Below are 14,698 nucleotides of genomic sequence, written 5' to 3'. Positions count from 1 at the left end.
TGTTGTTATATCCCAGCTCCCTGGCACATAGCAAACACTTCACCTTGTACAAAAGTAAATACAGCTTAACATAAATTGTATTGCACCATCAGTATTATGAAAATACATCTTCTGTAGAAATACCTTGTTGGGAGGAATAAGATCAAAATGTTCCCACACAGGGGAGGACATCCTCCTCTTCTTAGCTGGCTCCATTCTCTCCTGAGTTTCTCTCCTCACTCTCATAAACCTCCAAACTGCCTCCCAGCTGTCTCCAACTCTCACTAACCGCAGCTCTCCATCAAACACCCACATTTTGATTGAAGTCTGAGGGGTTTGTATCGCTGTCACATCTCGCGGCAAAGTTCGAACCACTTCATGAACCAGTCACGTGGTACAGCCGGGCAGCGAGGCTTCGGACGTCATCATTTTCAGCTCCTCCCATAAATGAAGCAAGCCTCGATACGTGCATCGCGGAAACGCCCCCTCCATTACTCGACACATCACTAGCATACATGCACATCTAGTGCTCAGCGTCTAATTGTGTGTTTGTGTTTTTACCTTTTTGCAGTAGCGTAGTGAAACATTTGGGCGGTGGATAAATAATGGAAAATAAAATTCAGACTAGAGACGGCTTCAGGTGAGTACACGTGGTGCACAAGGACCAAAGCTCACCTTCTCAACCTGGACAAAATGAATTATTTTACACTGATACTGTAAACTTTTGTTTGTGTGTCAGGTTTCCATACATCGGAAACAGCTGCTGCATCTGTAATTCTGTCCATCCTGAGGAGAGTCCACACTCTACATCAGATCCTTGGCTCACCTATAATGATGCACAGGTGCTGCACACAACTGGATCTGCAGCTTGTGAGGAACAGCAGCATATACGAAGGGGATAAATAGAATAAATAGGAATAAAAAATAAAAATACAAGTGAATTGCACATTTCAAGTATTGAGTCTATTGCACTGTTGACTATTTACAAAAGTATTGCACAAAAGGTATTGCACAGTGAGGTGAAGAGGCACTACAGCTTAGTTGTTCCCCCCTCCTTTGTCCTCCTGTTTCCCCTCCCTCTCCCCTCCAGAGAGGAGTTAAACAGTCTGATGGCGTGTGGGACAAAGGAGTTTTTAAGTCTGTTAGTTCTTGTCTTTGGGAGAAGCAACCTGTCACTGAACAGACTCTTCTGGTTGTTAATGGCCATGTGCAGAGGATGCCCAGCATTGTTCATAATGTCCATCAGTTTCTTTAATGTCCTTTTCTCTGCCACTGTCACCAGAGTGTCCAGCTTCATGCCGACCACAGAGCTAGCCCTCCTGATCAGTTTCTCCAGCCTGGATGAGTCCTTCTTTGCTGTGCTGCTCCCCCAGCACACCAAAACAAAACAAAAGAGATCGTTGACTTCAGGAGAGCACAGTGGGATCACTGCCCACTTAACATGAATGGATCCTCTGTGGAGGTCGTCAAGAGCACCAGATTTCTTGGTGTCCACCTGGCGGAGAACCACTCCTGCTCCCTCAACACCAGCTCCATAACCAAGAAGGCCCAGCAGCGTCTCTACTTCATGCAGAAGCTGAGGAAAGCCCATCTCCCACCATCCATTCTCACCACCTTTTACAGTGGGACTAATGAGAGCATCCTAAGTAGCTGCATCACTGTCTGGTATGGTAACTGCAGCGTATTGGATCGCAGTACCCTACAACGGATTGTGAGAGCAGCTAAGAAGGTCATTGGAGCCCCTCTCCCCTCCTTATAACACCCGCTTGCTGGAGGACCCCACACAGCCTTCAAACACACTCTTCACCCTGCTGCCTTCTGGAAAGAGGTCCCACAACATCCGGGCCCTCGCTACCAAACTACGGAAAAGTTTCTTCCCACAAGCCGTCAGACCCCTGAACACTCAGTGACTGCACTGGCACACGCACACCTTCACACATGTCACTACCAAGCACTTATCTGCAGTATCTCACACTCATATACATACATACAGACACCAAGTTACTTTTGCACAATACTCAGCATTTTGCACATTTCCATTGTCTTGTGTCTGTTTCGTCCTGTTCTGTCTAGTTTTGCACTGTTTTGTCTTGTTTATTTTTGCAATTTATGCACACTGCACTTTATGTAGTCCTGGGTTTGTCCGTATATGTCATATATAGCACCAGGGTCTCGGAGGAACGCTGTCTCGTTTCACTCTGTACAGCACCTCTGCACGTGGTTAAAATGACAATAAAAGCCACTTGACTTGACCTGTTTTGTGTAGCAGTTGCTTGGAGACGAGCACCATACAGTTCAAATGAGCATACATTCCAAAATATGCAAATTTGCCCCATACATCATAATGATGATGTTTGCTGTTCAGGGTATGAACATTCTATGCTGAAAGTTTATAAATATACAACCTTTGACTGCTTGTTTTCAGTTGAACTTTTGCAAAGCTGAGGAGATTTTGGCTGCGATCACATCAAGTCCAAAGATGTTTAAACTTCTTTTTCACAGAAAGGTAAGTTTGAAGAGACTCGCAGCACATTTCTATGAATATTTTCTTATGGTAAACAAGCATTTTTGAAACTTTTAAGGAAGCTTCTTGGATGATTTCTGTAAAAACTGAATTTTGAATCCAAATGAAGGATTTTGTATTTTCATACCATATACTTTGTTTTATGCCATTACTGATGTTGGTTTTCTTGTTTCTAAACAGAAATCACACAAACAAAACGTGGCAGAGAAGGAAATTCCTTCTACGTCTCATCAGAGGTAAAGAAATGCGCCGCTCTTTAATGCTGCTGGAGATATTTATAGCAGTGGTTGAGTTGGAGCTCTTTTATTTCCCTTTTATTGGTGTTTTGTATTTACATCTTTTTTACTACTTCTAGTCTTGTCTATAATTTATATTGATTCAGAGATTAGCGTTTGAAAATGTAGAGTGTAAATGTACAAAATACATGATTTTGTTCCATTACAGTTATTAATTTTTATCTGCAATCTCCAGCATGTACTCCTTGTTAAAAATTTGCACTTTGAAAAATAACATTTACACTTTTGTCCTCATCAGCATCCCGGATGCTCCTGTTACTGAAAATGGTCAAAAGAAGAGAAAATGGAGACACCTCTGCTGTTCCTCGGTTTGCTCTTACACAAAACATATGAAATGCACATTCTCTTTAAATTGCACTTGTTAATTTAAAGTGACTTTACTTTTTTAATAAACGTATGTTTGTTCGTCCTCTGCAGCAAACTGACAGCGATGCAGAGGCAGAGAGCAACACTGTGAAGACACAAAAAAAGTGTCGCTGGTTTCTTTTTAAATTCTGGAAGGTATGTTTTATGGAAAGAGTCACTGTCATCAAGCATTTACTCATCACAGTTAAATGAGAAGAATTAAGAGCAATTTAGCACACAGCCATGTCCTCAAATTAAGTTCAAAGATGTTTAAACGTTTTTTTTTCACAGAAAGGTAAGTTCGAAGAGACTTGCAGGATGTTTCTCTAAATATTTTTTATGGTGAATAAGCATTTTTGAAGCTTCATGGATGATTTCTGTAAAAACTGAATTTTGATCAGAACCAAATGAAGGATTTTGTATTTCATAGGACAAACTTTAAAACTCAATTTAAGGCATGAATAAATTGTTTTTATTTTATTTAAAGATATTCCTATATCTGCTTCATGAGCTGACAGCTCACTAAAGTGATAAATAATATGAAATAATACCAAATTCTCTAACTGGACACTTTTCATGGAGAGACCCACTTGGTATGTTTGTTTTATGCCATTACTGATGTTGCTTTTCTTGTTTCTAAACAGAAATTACACAAACAAAACGTGGCAGAGAAGGAAATTCCTTCTACGTCTCATCAGAGGTAAAGAAATGCGCCAGTCTTTAATGCTGCTGGAGATATTTATAGCAGTGGTTGAGTTGGAGCTCTTTTATTTCCCTTTTATTGGCATTTTTCTTCCACCTTGTGTATTTACATCTTTTTTACTCCTTCTAGTCTTGTCTATTATTTATATGGATGCAGAGATTAGCGTTTGAAAATGTAGAGTGTAAATGTATAAAATACATGATTTTGTTCATGTTGGTATTCCATTACAGTTATTCACTTTTATTAGCAATCTGTATTAGCAAAATGTACTCCTTCTTATAAATTTCCACAACATTTACACTTTTGTCCTCATCAGCATCCCGGATGCTTCTGTTGCTGCCACACCAGCTAACCCTGAAAATGGCCAAAAGAAGAGAAAATGGAGACACATCTTCTGCTGTTCCTCGGTTTGCTTTTACACAAAACATATGAAATACACATTCTCTTTAAAATGTACTTTTTAATAAACTTATGTTTGTTCGTCCTCTGCAGCAAACTGACAGCGATGCAGAGGCAGAGAGCAACACTGTGAAGACTCTTTTTAAATCCGGGAAGGTATGTTTTATGGAAAGAGTCACTGTCATCAAGCATTTACTCATCACAGTTAAATGAGAGCAATTAAGAGCAATGAGGCACACAGCTATGTCCTATATATTTATATCAGGTAAGAAGCACCACGGAAACGATCCCAGCAGACCTGAGTTGGGACACTTGGATTATGGAGCTTCTGGACCAAGAGAGTGGATGGGAGCATGTGTTTAACAGGTAAGAGAAAGACGTCCTCCAAAATGTTTCAACTTCAAAGCTCATGCATCCATGCACATACACTGCTCAGCATCCTGACATCTTTCCTAATTTTGTGTTTGTGTTTTTACCTTTTTGGAGCAGTGTAGCATGCGGTGGAGAAATAATAGAAAGTCAAACTGGGACTATAGACTGCTTCGGGTGAGTACACGTGGTGCACAAAGACCAAAGCTCACTTTGTCAAAGTGGAGAAAATGAATTCTTTTACACTGATACTGTAAACGTTGTGCGTGTGTGTCAGGTTTCCAAACATCGGAAACACCTGCTACATGAACTCCTGCCTGCAGAGCCTCCTCAACATTGAGGAGTTCATAAGAGACATCAGGCGTCAGGAGGTTTTGTGGAGCACAGATCCAGAAGCTCAGCTCTTAAGGTGCGCTACGTCAACCTTCTACTTTCTTCAAAAACCTGAAGAACAAAGAGATCTAACAGCAGAAATGTCTGTTTACCCTTTCCTTTCTACAGAAGGCTCATTGATGTCAGGGACTGTCATGAGTCAACAGATTATGGCCTTAAAGATCACCACCTAAGAGCTTTTAAGAAGGCATTCAGCAGTCAAGCTCCTGAATACACCGGCAGTGCACAGAAAGTGCGTCAGCTATTTGGACATTTTGTTTTTTTGCTTTACCTTCTGATTTTGATGTACTGTTTTAAATCTCTCTGCTTTTCTTTCAGGACGCTCATGAATTCCTAACATTGTTCCTCAATGAGGTCAAAAGGCTCGCACCTCACCTGGAGAGGAACGCAGCTCTCCTGGGCCAAAGTTATACCTGCCCAGTAGAAGAGCATCACATTTTTAAAATGGAAAACATGAGGACATGCAAGAGGTAAGCCTGTCTTTCAGAAACGCAGAGCTGGTTGCAATATTTTCATATACCTCTTTTCCACCTACCTGATCTTTACTTTAACTACGTTACTCCTGAAATGTGTAGCTGTGGTCACCAATCATCACAGCACGAGGACTTCACCAGCTTGTCTCTTGACCTTGTTCCAGAGGGGTCTATTATAAACATGTTAGAGACATACTTGAAGGTAAGATCACAAATTCCAATAGAGTTGTAGTGTCAGCGATCTTAACACACCTTTTTTGTTAGTGTTTGTGCGTATGTGTGTGTGCATATGTTGAGATTTCTTTCTACCATAAAGCCTGTTTTCTCTGTGCTGTTGTTCAGGAACAAGAAATAGAATTTCGCTGTGATTGTGGAGGGACGGCCTCAGAACTGAAGTCGTCTTTTGATACACTGCCAAGGTGAGTAAGGTCACATCAGAAGTGATCGACTGACCAGGTTTCCAAACTGTGGCGCATCAAATATCAGAGTTTTTCGAGACAATACTTGAGCAGTCGTTTTCTCCCATCTTCTGTTTGTGTTTGACACTCATTCTTCTTATTTTCTACCTTGTTTGTGTTTTTTTTTTTTTCTTTTCTGCCAGAGTCCTGATCTTGCATCTGAAGAGGTTTGGCTTTACACAAACCTACAACATTAAGAAGGTGGATGACCCCGTCAGGCTGCAGAGGGACTTGGTGGTGCCATCCAATCAGGTAAAAACAGACTGCAGAACGTCTCAGGCTACGTCCACACTAGCCCTGATAGATTTGAAAACTCCGTGTCCACACTAGTGTTTTCAGTCATTTTCAAATAGTTGTGCGTCTGCATTGAAACGGCCGAAAACGCTTACGTTCCAGTCCTGCGCATGCGCAAAAGTGAGTGAGGATTACAGAATTTGAAGAAAAGCTATCCGGAGCATGTACAAACTGATATTAATCTTTTTTAGGGCTGTCAAAGTTGAGAGCAATCAAAACAACCGCTGTATAATGCACTCGGCTATCTTTGTTTAATTGCTCACATGACTGCATCACATGGCTAAAATGCGTCATCGTTTTAGAAAGTCTGCGTTTTCGAGTGTCCACACTGCGACGGGACAACTCCGTTTTGAAATGTGTGCGTTTTCGAGAGCGTTTTCAAGATGCTGTGTTTTTCCTTGAGGAAAACGCCATCTCAGTGTGGACGGGAGGTCAAAGCGGAGAGAAAACGATGTGTTTTCAAACGAAAACGCATTAGTGTGGACGTAGCCTCAGCAAATCAGCTTAATTATGGCTCTGATGTGAGACTTTGTGAAACTAACACTCTTTGGATTTGTTCCTTCTCAGGGTGGTGGCTGTTATAGTCTTGTCAGCATCATCAGTCATTATGGAGGCACAGAGTCAGGTAAAACAACAGACTTGTTACAAACAGAAAATGAAAACTTTCTACTTTTCAGTGAAGGACTCACACACAAAAGCTTTTGATGTTCTAAGACGCACTAAGTCAAAATCACTGTTTGCTTGAATCAGCTGACTTCCAGAAGTTGGATTCATTTGTCTTAATGTGATTTCAGGACACTACATCTGTAGTTCTGTCCATCCTGAGGAGAGTCAGCACTCTACATCAGATCGCTGGCTCACCTATAATGACGCACAGGTGCTCCACACAACCGGATCGGCAGCTTGTGAGGAACAGCAGCACTCGGCCTACATGCTGTTTTACAAGAGAAACGTAAGCAGACACAGCATCTCATCCTGAAGTGAGAGAATTTTTAAATGTCCTGTTACCTTGTTAACCAGTTTTGTCTTCATTCTCAGTTCTGAAACAGGAAATGGAAGGAAGGTCATCATCATGCTGAGAAGAAACAACACTCGTCCCAGCCCACCATCGCACACTGGAGGACAAGTACTGGTAAGTATTGCCCTCAGGAGGAAGGGTCCTCCCAGAGAGCCTGGTCCTCCCAAGATTTCTTCCTCCAGGAGGGAGTTTTTTCTTGCCACCGTCGCCCCACATTCACTGGTCTCATCAGCAGGGACATTTTTAACATCCTAAGACCTGAACTCTTTCATGGCATGCATTTTTAATTTCTCTGTGCCATTTGGGTTGATTGGGACCTGATGAATGTGAAAACAAAGACATCAGATTCGGACTATCTTTTTTTTGTTTCTCAAAAAAATGAGATCCACATATGAGGACATTCATTTTAAAGTTCGATTGAACAGGGGCAGTGTAATGTCCTCCCTCATAAGTGGATATCAGGTTTTTGAAGAGCAAAATTTTGTATTTTGGTCTCATAAATGTTATGTCCACATATGTGGACACCAGGTCCTAGGAGGTTAAAACAAAATCTACTAGTAGTGCAGCACTACTAGAGATCGTCCTTTTCTAGACCAGTGTTTGGCTTGCTCTCTGGAACAACAAATTAGTGCTGTCAGCGTTAACGTCATTTTAACTAATGACGTTTACGCTGACAGCACTAATTTGTTGTTATTATTATTAATATTATTATTAATTTATTTGTAAAATAAATTAAATTTAAAAAAACAAAGAAATTATTTGATTCTTTATGTTATTTTGTTTTATTAAAATCAAAATAACAACAAAACAAAAATAACTAATAAAAAAAATATTAAAAGTATTCAGCAGTGTTTTGTGAAATTTGTAATGAGCCTTAGTTAAGTTGATGTCACAGAAGTTTCTGAATCATTTAGATTGTTCAACAAACTGATTCACTCAGGTAAAGATGGTAAGCTGGAGCAATGGTACGCTTGGAGTTCAGTTTAAGTTTTCAGACAAACATTCACTCGATCAGTTGCAGCTTCTGCTTTTAAATAAATGATTTAGCTGCAAATGTTTAGCTGCAGGTAGCAAAGTCCAAAAGTGACAACATTTCCACTGCAGTCTCTCCAGAAATGGCTTATAAACTTTTGACCAAATTAGACATTTATCCTTGGATCATTGACAACCCTGTAGGGTGAAAATCTTTAATTGTACCTTTTATAACATTTTAACAAGTTACTGTCTCCTGCTGCATGTTTCCTGTTTTGGCTGAACTTCATCAGCAAAGCCCTCAAAGCAGCATATGAAAGAAAGTCATCTTTCATTGTTGTCTCCAGCGTGTTAAAAGAGAGATCGAGCTCAGTGATGAGTTTTGAAGCGGCTGCAGGGACTTCTCGAAGGTTTTGGCTCAAACAGTCGCAGGATGTTGTTCACAGTGGTGACACTGTTGACTGGGGATTGACAAGCACTGAGATACTAACATGACAAACACAAGAAACATCATGACTTATTCTCCTGAGTGCCTGCAAAACACAAACACAAAATCAAACTCAAAGCTTTTCTCTCAGGTGCTGGTGTGGCACAATCTAATGATAAGAAAGGTCATGCTAACAGCTTTTGGAGCACAGCTGCACAAAATAACAGCTTTTGGAGCACAAAATGCATTACAGGTAAACCCAGTACCCAAACATGTTAACAAGGATAAAGAAAAAACCTGAAACAAAAGCAGGTAGTGTGGTGATTTATGTTGTGAGGATGCTTTCACTCCCATCAAAGTCGCCCAGTGTTGAGAACCCAAATGAGCCCAAAAACCTCAAGTGGCTGCAACCAACAGCGAACGTCAAGAAGTGGATACTTGCATGTTGAGCCAGAAACATGCAGAAAACCCAAAAGAGGCAAGACAGCACACCTTGGTGCCACTCAGGCAGTACGAACACCTGGAAAGAGGAGCTCACAGTTCAGACCCAAGGACACTGGTAAGGACACCAGCCAGCCAGTTATAAGTCTAGTTTTAATTTTCATTTTAGTTAGTGTTATGGCCTGTCTAAGGGTGGCCAGACCATAATATAAGGGTGATCCACCCCTGTCTGACCCTAAGCAGCACATCACACAACCAGTACAATTTTGATGGTGATTTTTTTTCACAGTGATTGAATTCTAACAAAGGAAAGGAGCGAACTACAGCTTCGGGGTGGACCCCAAAACAACAAACAAAAGGGACCGTATCTAAAGGATGTACAAAACTTATTTATGAAAAGAATAAAACCAAATAACAATGTCTTATCTCCCTAACTAACAAAAACATGAGAAAAGGGTAATCGAATAGAGTGAACTATAGACTGTATAAAAGATAGGACCATTGCAACTTTACTGCAGCACTTCACCCTTTCACATAGTCCCAGCTCTTCTCTGTCATGTTTTATGGTGCTGCAAATGTCTTCAGTTGGTGAAAGGTCTGGGCTGCTGGTGTCTTGTTGTGCTTGCTATGCATCCCTGACTCGTTTCTTCTTTCTGCATCAAGTAAGGAATGTAGTGAAAGTTCCCAAGAGGTTAAAAACACCACTGAAAAAATGCCATCAGACCTGAGTTGGGACACTTGGATTATGGAGCTTCTGGACCAAGAGAGTGGATGGGAGCATGTGTTTAATAAGTAAGAGAATAACGTCCCCCAAAATGTTTAAATTTCAAAGCTCATGCATACATTAGTGATGGGCAGATGAAGCACTGAAGCTTTTCATCCAATTGGTTCACCCCAGCGCAAAGCTTCTTGAAGCTTTATTTGCTCTAGTAGGACACCTACTGGACGTAAAAATATTAGTTGGCATGAATTTGAAGAGTGTGGCCTTTTGCACACAGCCTGTAAATTGTGGTGTATTCATAATTGTCTCTGGTACATTTGTTGTATGGGCAGTATGTGTTCACTGTTTGATTGTGTAATCACATGTTACGCACTGGCAATGCATGCCGGTAGATGGTAATACAGGAAGTAAAAGAGATGGTCTTACCGCACACAGTGGTCCCGCGTACTTATTCAGATTCAGAGTAAGAATCACACATGGTGTCAGAAGTGCTGTGTGACTTGTAAGACTCCATACATCTGCCGAGTGTGAGGAGAAGGGGAAGGTGGAAACAAAATGCCGAATGACGACGTAGACGATCGTCCGAGGGCAGGAGTTAGCACCGCGGCTAGCACTCCCAGCGCTACGTTTAGCATCCAACCACCGGAGCCCTTTGATTTTTCCAAACCACACGAATGGACAAGATGGGTCCGTCGCTTCGAGAGATTCCGTCAGGCAAGTAATCTGTCTGCGAGCTCGGAGGAAAATCAAGTGAACACTCTCATATATTGTATGGGAGACGAAGCGGATGACGTCCTGAGAGGACTAAAGTTAAGTGATGTAGACCAACGGGACTATGCTAAAGTGAGAGATAGCTTCCACAACTTTTTCATTGTCAGGAAAAATGTTGTTTATGAGCGCGCACGTTTTAATATGCGCAAACAAGAGCCGAATGAGACTGTTGATGCATTCGTGACTGCCTTGCATGCATTAGCAGAGCACTGTAACTACGGACCGCTCCACGATGAGCTGATAAGAGACAGAATAGTAGTGGGCTTGGCCGACACGAGGCTGTCTGAGCGCATGCAGATGGAAAAAGACTTGGACTTGGATAAAGCTATAAATATGGCCAGGCAGTCAGAAGAAATCAAAAAGCAACAGTCAGCTTTGAGAAGTGAAACAAATGTAATGCATGTAAATGCGAAAACAGTTGACAGAGTGATACAAAAGCACGACAAAACAAAGTTCAACATGTTCAAAAATAAAACTGTCAAAACACAACAGCAATATGGCAAGAGACAAAGTAACAAATGCTACAAGTGCGGAGGCTCTCCACATCAGAAACCTGAGTGCCCAGCAAATGATGCAAAATGTCATTTATGTGGAAAAAAAGGTCACTACCAGCGAGTCTGCAGACAAAGCAAGACAGTGCAAAGTATTGAGGAGGAAGAGGAGCAAGGTTTCTTCCTAGGCTCAGTTTCCAGTGACGGCCAGGCGTGGACAGCCAACATACAAGTGAAAGATGCAAAAATCACTTTCAAACTGGATACTGGAGCAGATGTGACTGTAATAGCTGACTCGGACTTATCAAAGATTTTTGCTAACGAACACAGACCAGTTCTCCAGCAGCCAGAAAAACCTTTGTTAGGCCCTGGAAAAACACCACTGGACGTTGCAGGTTTTACAAAGCTACAGCTCAACTACGGAGCGAAACAGACAACAGAGAAGGTCTATGTTGTAAGAAACCTGAGCACTCCACTGCTAGGCCTGCCCGCCATTACAGCTCTTGGCCTGCTGGTGCGAGTTGACGCGGTTTCAATGGACACTCTGAAGACTACTTACCCTAAACTTTGCAATGGTCTAGGGAAAGTGCAGTGGGCCTATCACATTAAACTCAAACCGAATGCTGTGCCGTACTCACTCAAAACTCCGCGAAGGCTTCCTCTGCCTCTGATGGGAAGGGTAAAAGAGGAACTCCAACGAATGGAAGAGCTTGGTGTCATTACCCGAGTTGAGGAACCAACGGATTGGTGTGCCGGCATGGTTGTTGTTCCAAAGAAAAACAGCCCTAGGCTAAGACTTTGCGTAGACTTTACCGGACTAAATGAGTATGTGTGCAGGGAAAAATATGTGCTGCCATCGGTTGAACAAAGTCTCGGAATGCTCGCAGGAGCCAAAGTGTTTAGCAAACTGGATGCCAACATGGGCTTCTGGCAGATTCCCCTGTCCGATGAGTCTGCCAAACTCACCACCTTCATCACACCCTTTGGGCGGTTCCACTTTAACCGCCTACCGTTTGGGATCAACTCAGCGCCCGAACACTTTCAGCGCATGATGGCGGAGGTCATCGAGGGTCTCGAAGGAGTGGTGTGTCACATTGACGATGTGTTGGTGTGGGGACGTAACCATCAGGAGCACGATTCCCGTCTCCATGCTACACTGCAAAGACTGGAAAAAGCAGGCATAACGCTGAATGTTGAAAAATGCGAGCTCTCCCAGAACAAGGTTGCTTTCTTGGGTCACATCATAGCGGATACAGGAATCAGTCCTGACCCGAAGAAAACGGAGGCAATTACAGAAATGACAGAGCCAACTAATGTGTCAGAGTTGCGCAGTTTTCTGGGCATGGTGAATCAAGTGGGCAAGTTCATCCCCCATTTAGCTGAAAAAGACAAAGCCCTGCGAGATCTTCTTTCCAAAAAGAACGCATGGTATTGGGGAACTGACCAAGTGAGAGCTTTCAAAACATTACGAGATGCCCTGACCTCACCCCCAGTGCTCGCAATGTATGACCCCAACAGAGACATTAAAGTATCAGCAGATGCTTCATCCTATGGTCTCGGAGGTGTTCTTTTGCAGCTGTGGGAAGAAGGATGGCGACCAGTGGCGTATGCATCGAGGTCCCTTTCTCCTACAGAACAACGATACGCACAAGTGGAAAAAGAGGCACTGGCATCTACATGGGCGTGTGAGCGTTTTCGTGATTTCCTGATTGGTAAACATTTTTGTCTTGAAACGGACCACAAACCTCTCGTTTCCTTACTGGGAGGACAAGCTCTGGATCTCTTGCCACCCAGGATCCAGCGATTCAGAATGAGACTCATGCGTTACTCGTACACTGTGCAGTACGCCCCAGGGAAATCGCTCTGGACAGCAGATACTTTGTCCCGCTCACCTCTGAAAAAACCAATGAACCTGTCAGACAAAGAGCTAATGGAAAGCACAGACATATATGTCGACAGTATTGTAGCAAACATGCCTGTCAGTTCATCATATATGCAAACACTGAAGGAACAACTGAAAAGCGACAGTGTGTGTGCTCGCGTCATGGACATGTGCACCGAAGGCTGGCCAGAACATGCAAAACAAGAGCCTTTACTGCGAAATTACTGGCCTGACCGAGCCACGCTCACTGTTGAAGACGGCCTTTTGTTAAAAGACACACGGCTTGTCATTCCTTCAGCAATGAGAAACGAGGTGCTGGAAAAACTACACGAAGGACATCAAGGTGTTGTAAAATGTAAAGCTCGTGCACGCCAAACAGTGTGGTGGCCCGGGCTGAGTCAACAAATCTCTGAGATGGTGCTCAAGTGCAAAACGTGTATTCAAGAAAGACACAATAACAGTGAGCCACTCATGCCAACAGAATACCCTGCCCGCCCATGGCAGAGAGTGGGCACAGATCTTTTCGAGCTGGGAGGGAAAACTTACCTTCTCGCTGTTGACTATCACTCTAGATTTGTTGAGATTGCTTTGTTAAACAGGACAAAATCAAACGATGTCATTACTCACCTGAAATCTTTCTTTGCCCGTCACGGCATCCCAGAGGTCCTCATGTCTGATAATGGGCCACAGTATTCAGGTCAAATCTTTACAGACTTTGCAGCAGCATACGGCTTCAAACACATCACAAGCAGTCCCAAGTTTCCGCAAAGTAATGGAGAAGCAGAACGTGCTGTGCAGACTGTAAAAAATCTTCTGAAAAAAGCAGCTGATCCTTATCTAGCTCTTCTTGCCTATAGAGCTACACCACTGCAGTCCGGATACAGCCCTGCAGAGCTTTTAATGGGCAGACGTCTGCGAACCACACTGCCGATGCTTCCATCGCAGCTGGAGCCCACACTGCCGGACAACGCACTGCTCGCTCGAAAGGAAAGGGAGAAGAGGATGATGGACATGGCAAACTTCAACAGGCGCCACCGCGCAAAACCTTTATGCAGCCTGTCCCCAGGAGAGCAAGTTTGGGTGACTGATGTCAAAACTACAGGCACTGTTATCCAAAATCACTCTACACCCCGATCATACACAGTGGAGTTACCACAAGGGACTGTGAGGCGTAATCGTGTGCATTTGATTCCTTTAAGTTCACCTGTGCATGAACCTGCTAATGTGCCTGTGTTGCAGAAGCCTCAAACACCCAGTGTGATCCCTGCTACACCTGTTAACACTGATGTGGTCAGAACCAAGTCAGGGAGGCCAATAGTTAAACCTAAAAAGTTAGATCTGTAAGAAAAAAAAAAAGGTTGTTGTTATGTAACTGTGTTATAATGGTTTTGTAGAGCACAGTAAAATAAAGCTAAAAAGAGTTGTTAAGAAAAGAAAAGAACAAGAAAACAAAAACAAAAGGTTAAAAATGTAATGCAGATTGTTTGCCAGATGTTCTTGTATGGCTTTGAAAAAGAGAAGTTCTGTCCTGAGAAAAGGAATATTCTGTTTTTGTTTAAAAGGGGAGATGTGGTGTATTCATAATTGTCTCTGGTACATTTGTTGTATGGGCAGTATGTGTTCACTGTTTGATTGTGTAATCACGTGTTACGCACTGGCAATGCATGCCGGTAGATGGTAATACAGGAAGTAAAAGAGATGGTCTTACCGCACACAGTGGTCCCGCGTACTTATTCAGATTC

At 42.6% G+C, this 14,698-nt stretch overlaps 1 protein-coding gene across 1 annotated transcript; it reads left to right on the top strand.

The window, feature by feature from the left end:
- Positions 1-1,420: 1,420 nt before the first annotated feature.
- Positions 1,421-7,878, top strand: LOC308396005 (ubiquitin carboxyl-terminal hydrolase 12-like; the record flags this gene model as incomplete). The annotated part of the gene is made up of 17 exons (XM_080881065.1): positions 1,421-1,644; positions 3,038-3,107; positions 3,217-3,300; positions 3,789-3,844; positions 4,164-4,254; positions 4,340-4,402; positions 4,512-4,612; positions 4,736-4,792; positions 4,893-5,024; positions 5,117-5,240; positions 5,327-5,478; positions 5,584-5,683; positions 5,824-5,900; positions 6,083-6,191; positions 6,801-6,858; positions 7,028-7,185; positions 7,272-7,878. 17 exons carry the CDS (start codon positions 1,421-1,423, stop codon positions 7,275-7,277), a joined length of 1,662 nt encoding a protein of 553 aa, XP_080737191.1. The 3' UTR covers positions 7,278-7,878.
- Between the last annotated feature and the right edge of the window lie 6,820 nt (positions 7,879-14,698).

Source organism: Rhamphochromis sp. 'chilingali' (assembly GCF_963969265.1).
Source record: "Rhamphochromis sp. 'chilingali' genome assembly, chromosome: 4".
Lineage (NCBI taxonomy): Eukaryota > Metazoa > Chordata > Actinopteri > Cichliformes > Cichlidae > Rhamphochromis > Rhamphochromis sp. 'chilingali'.
This window is presented reverse-complemented; position numbering and strand designations above follow the sequence as displayed.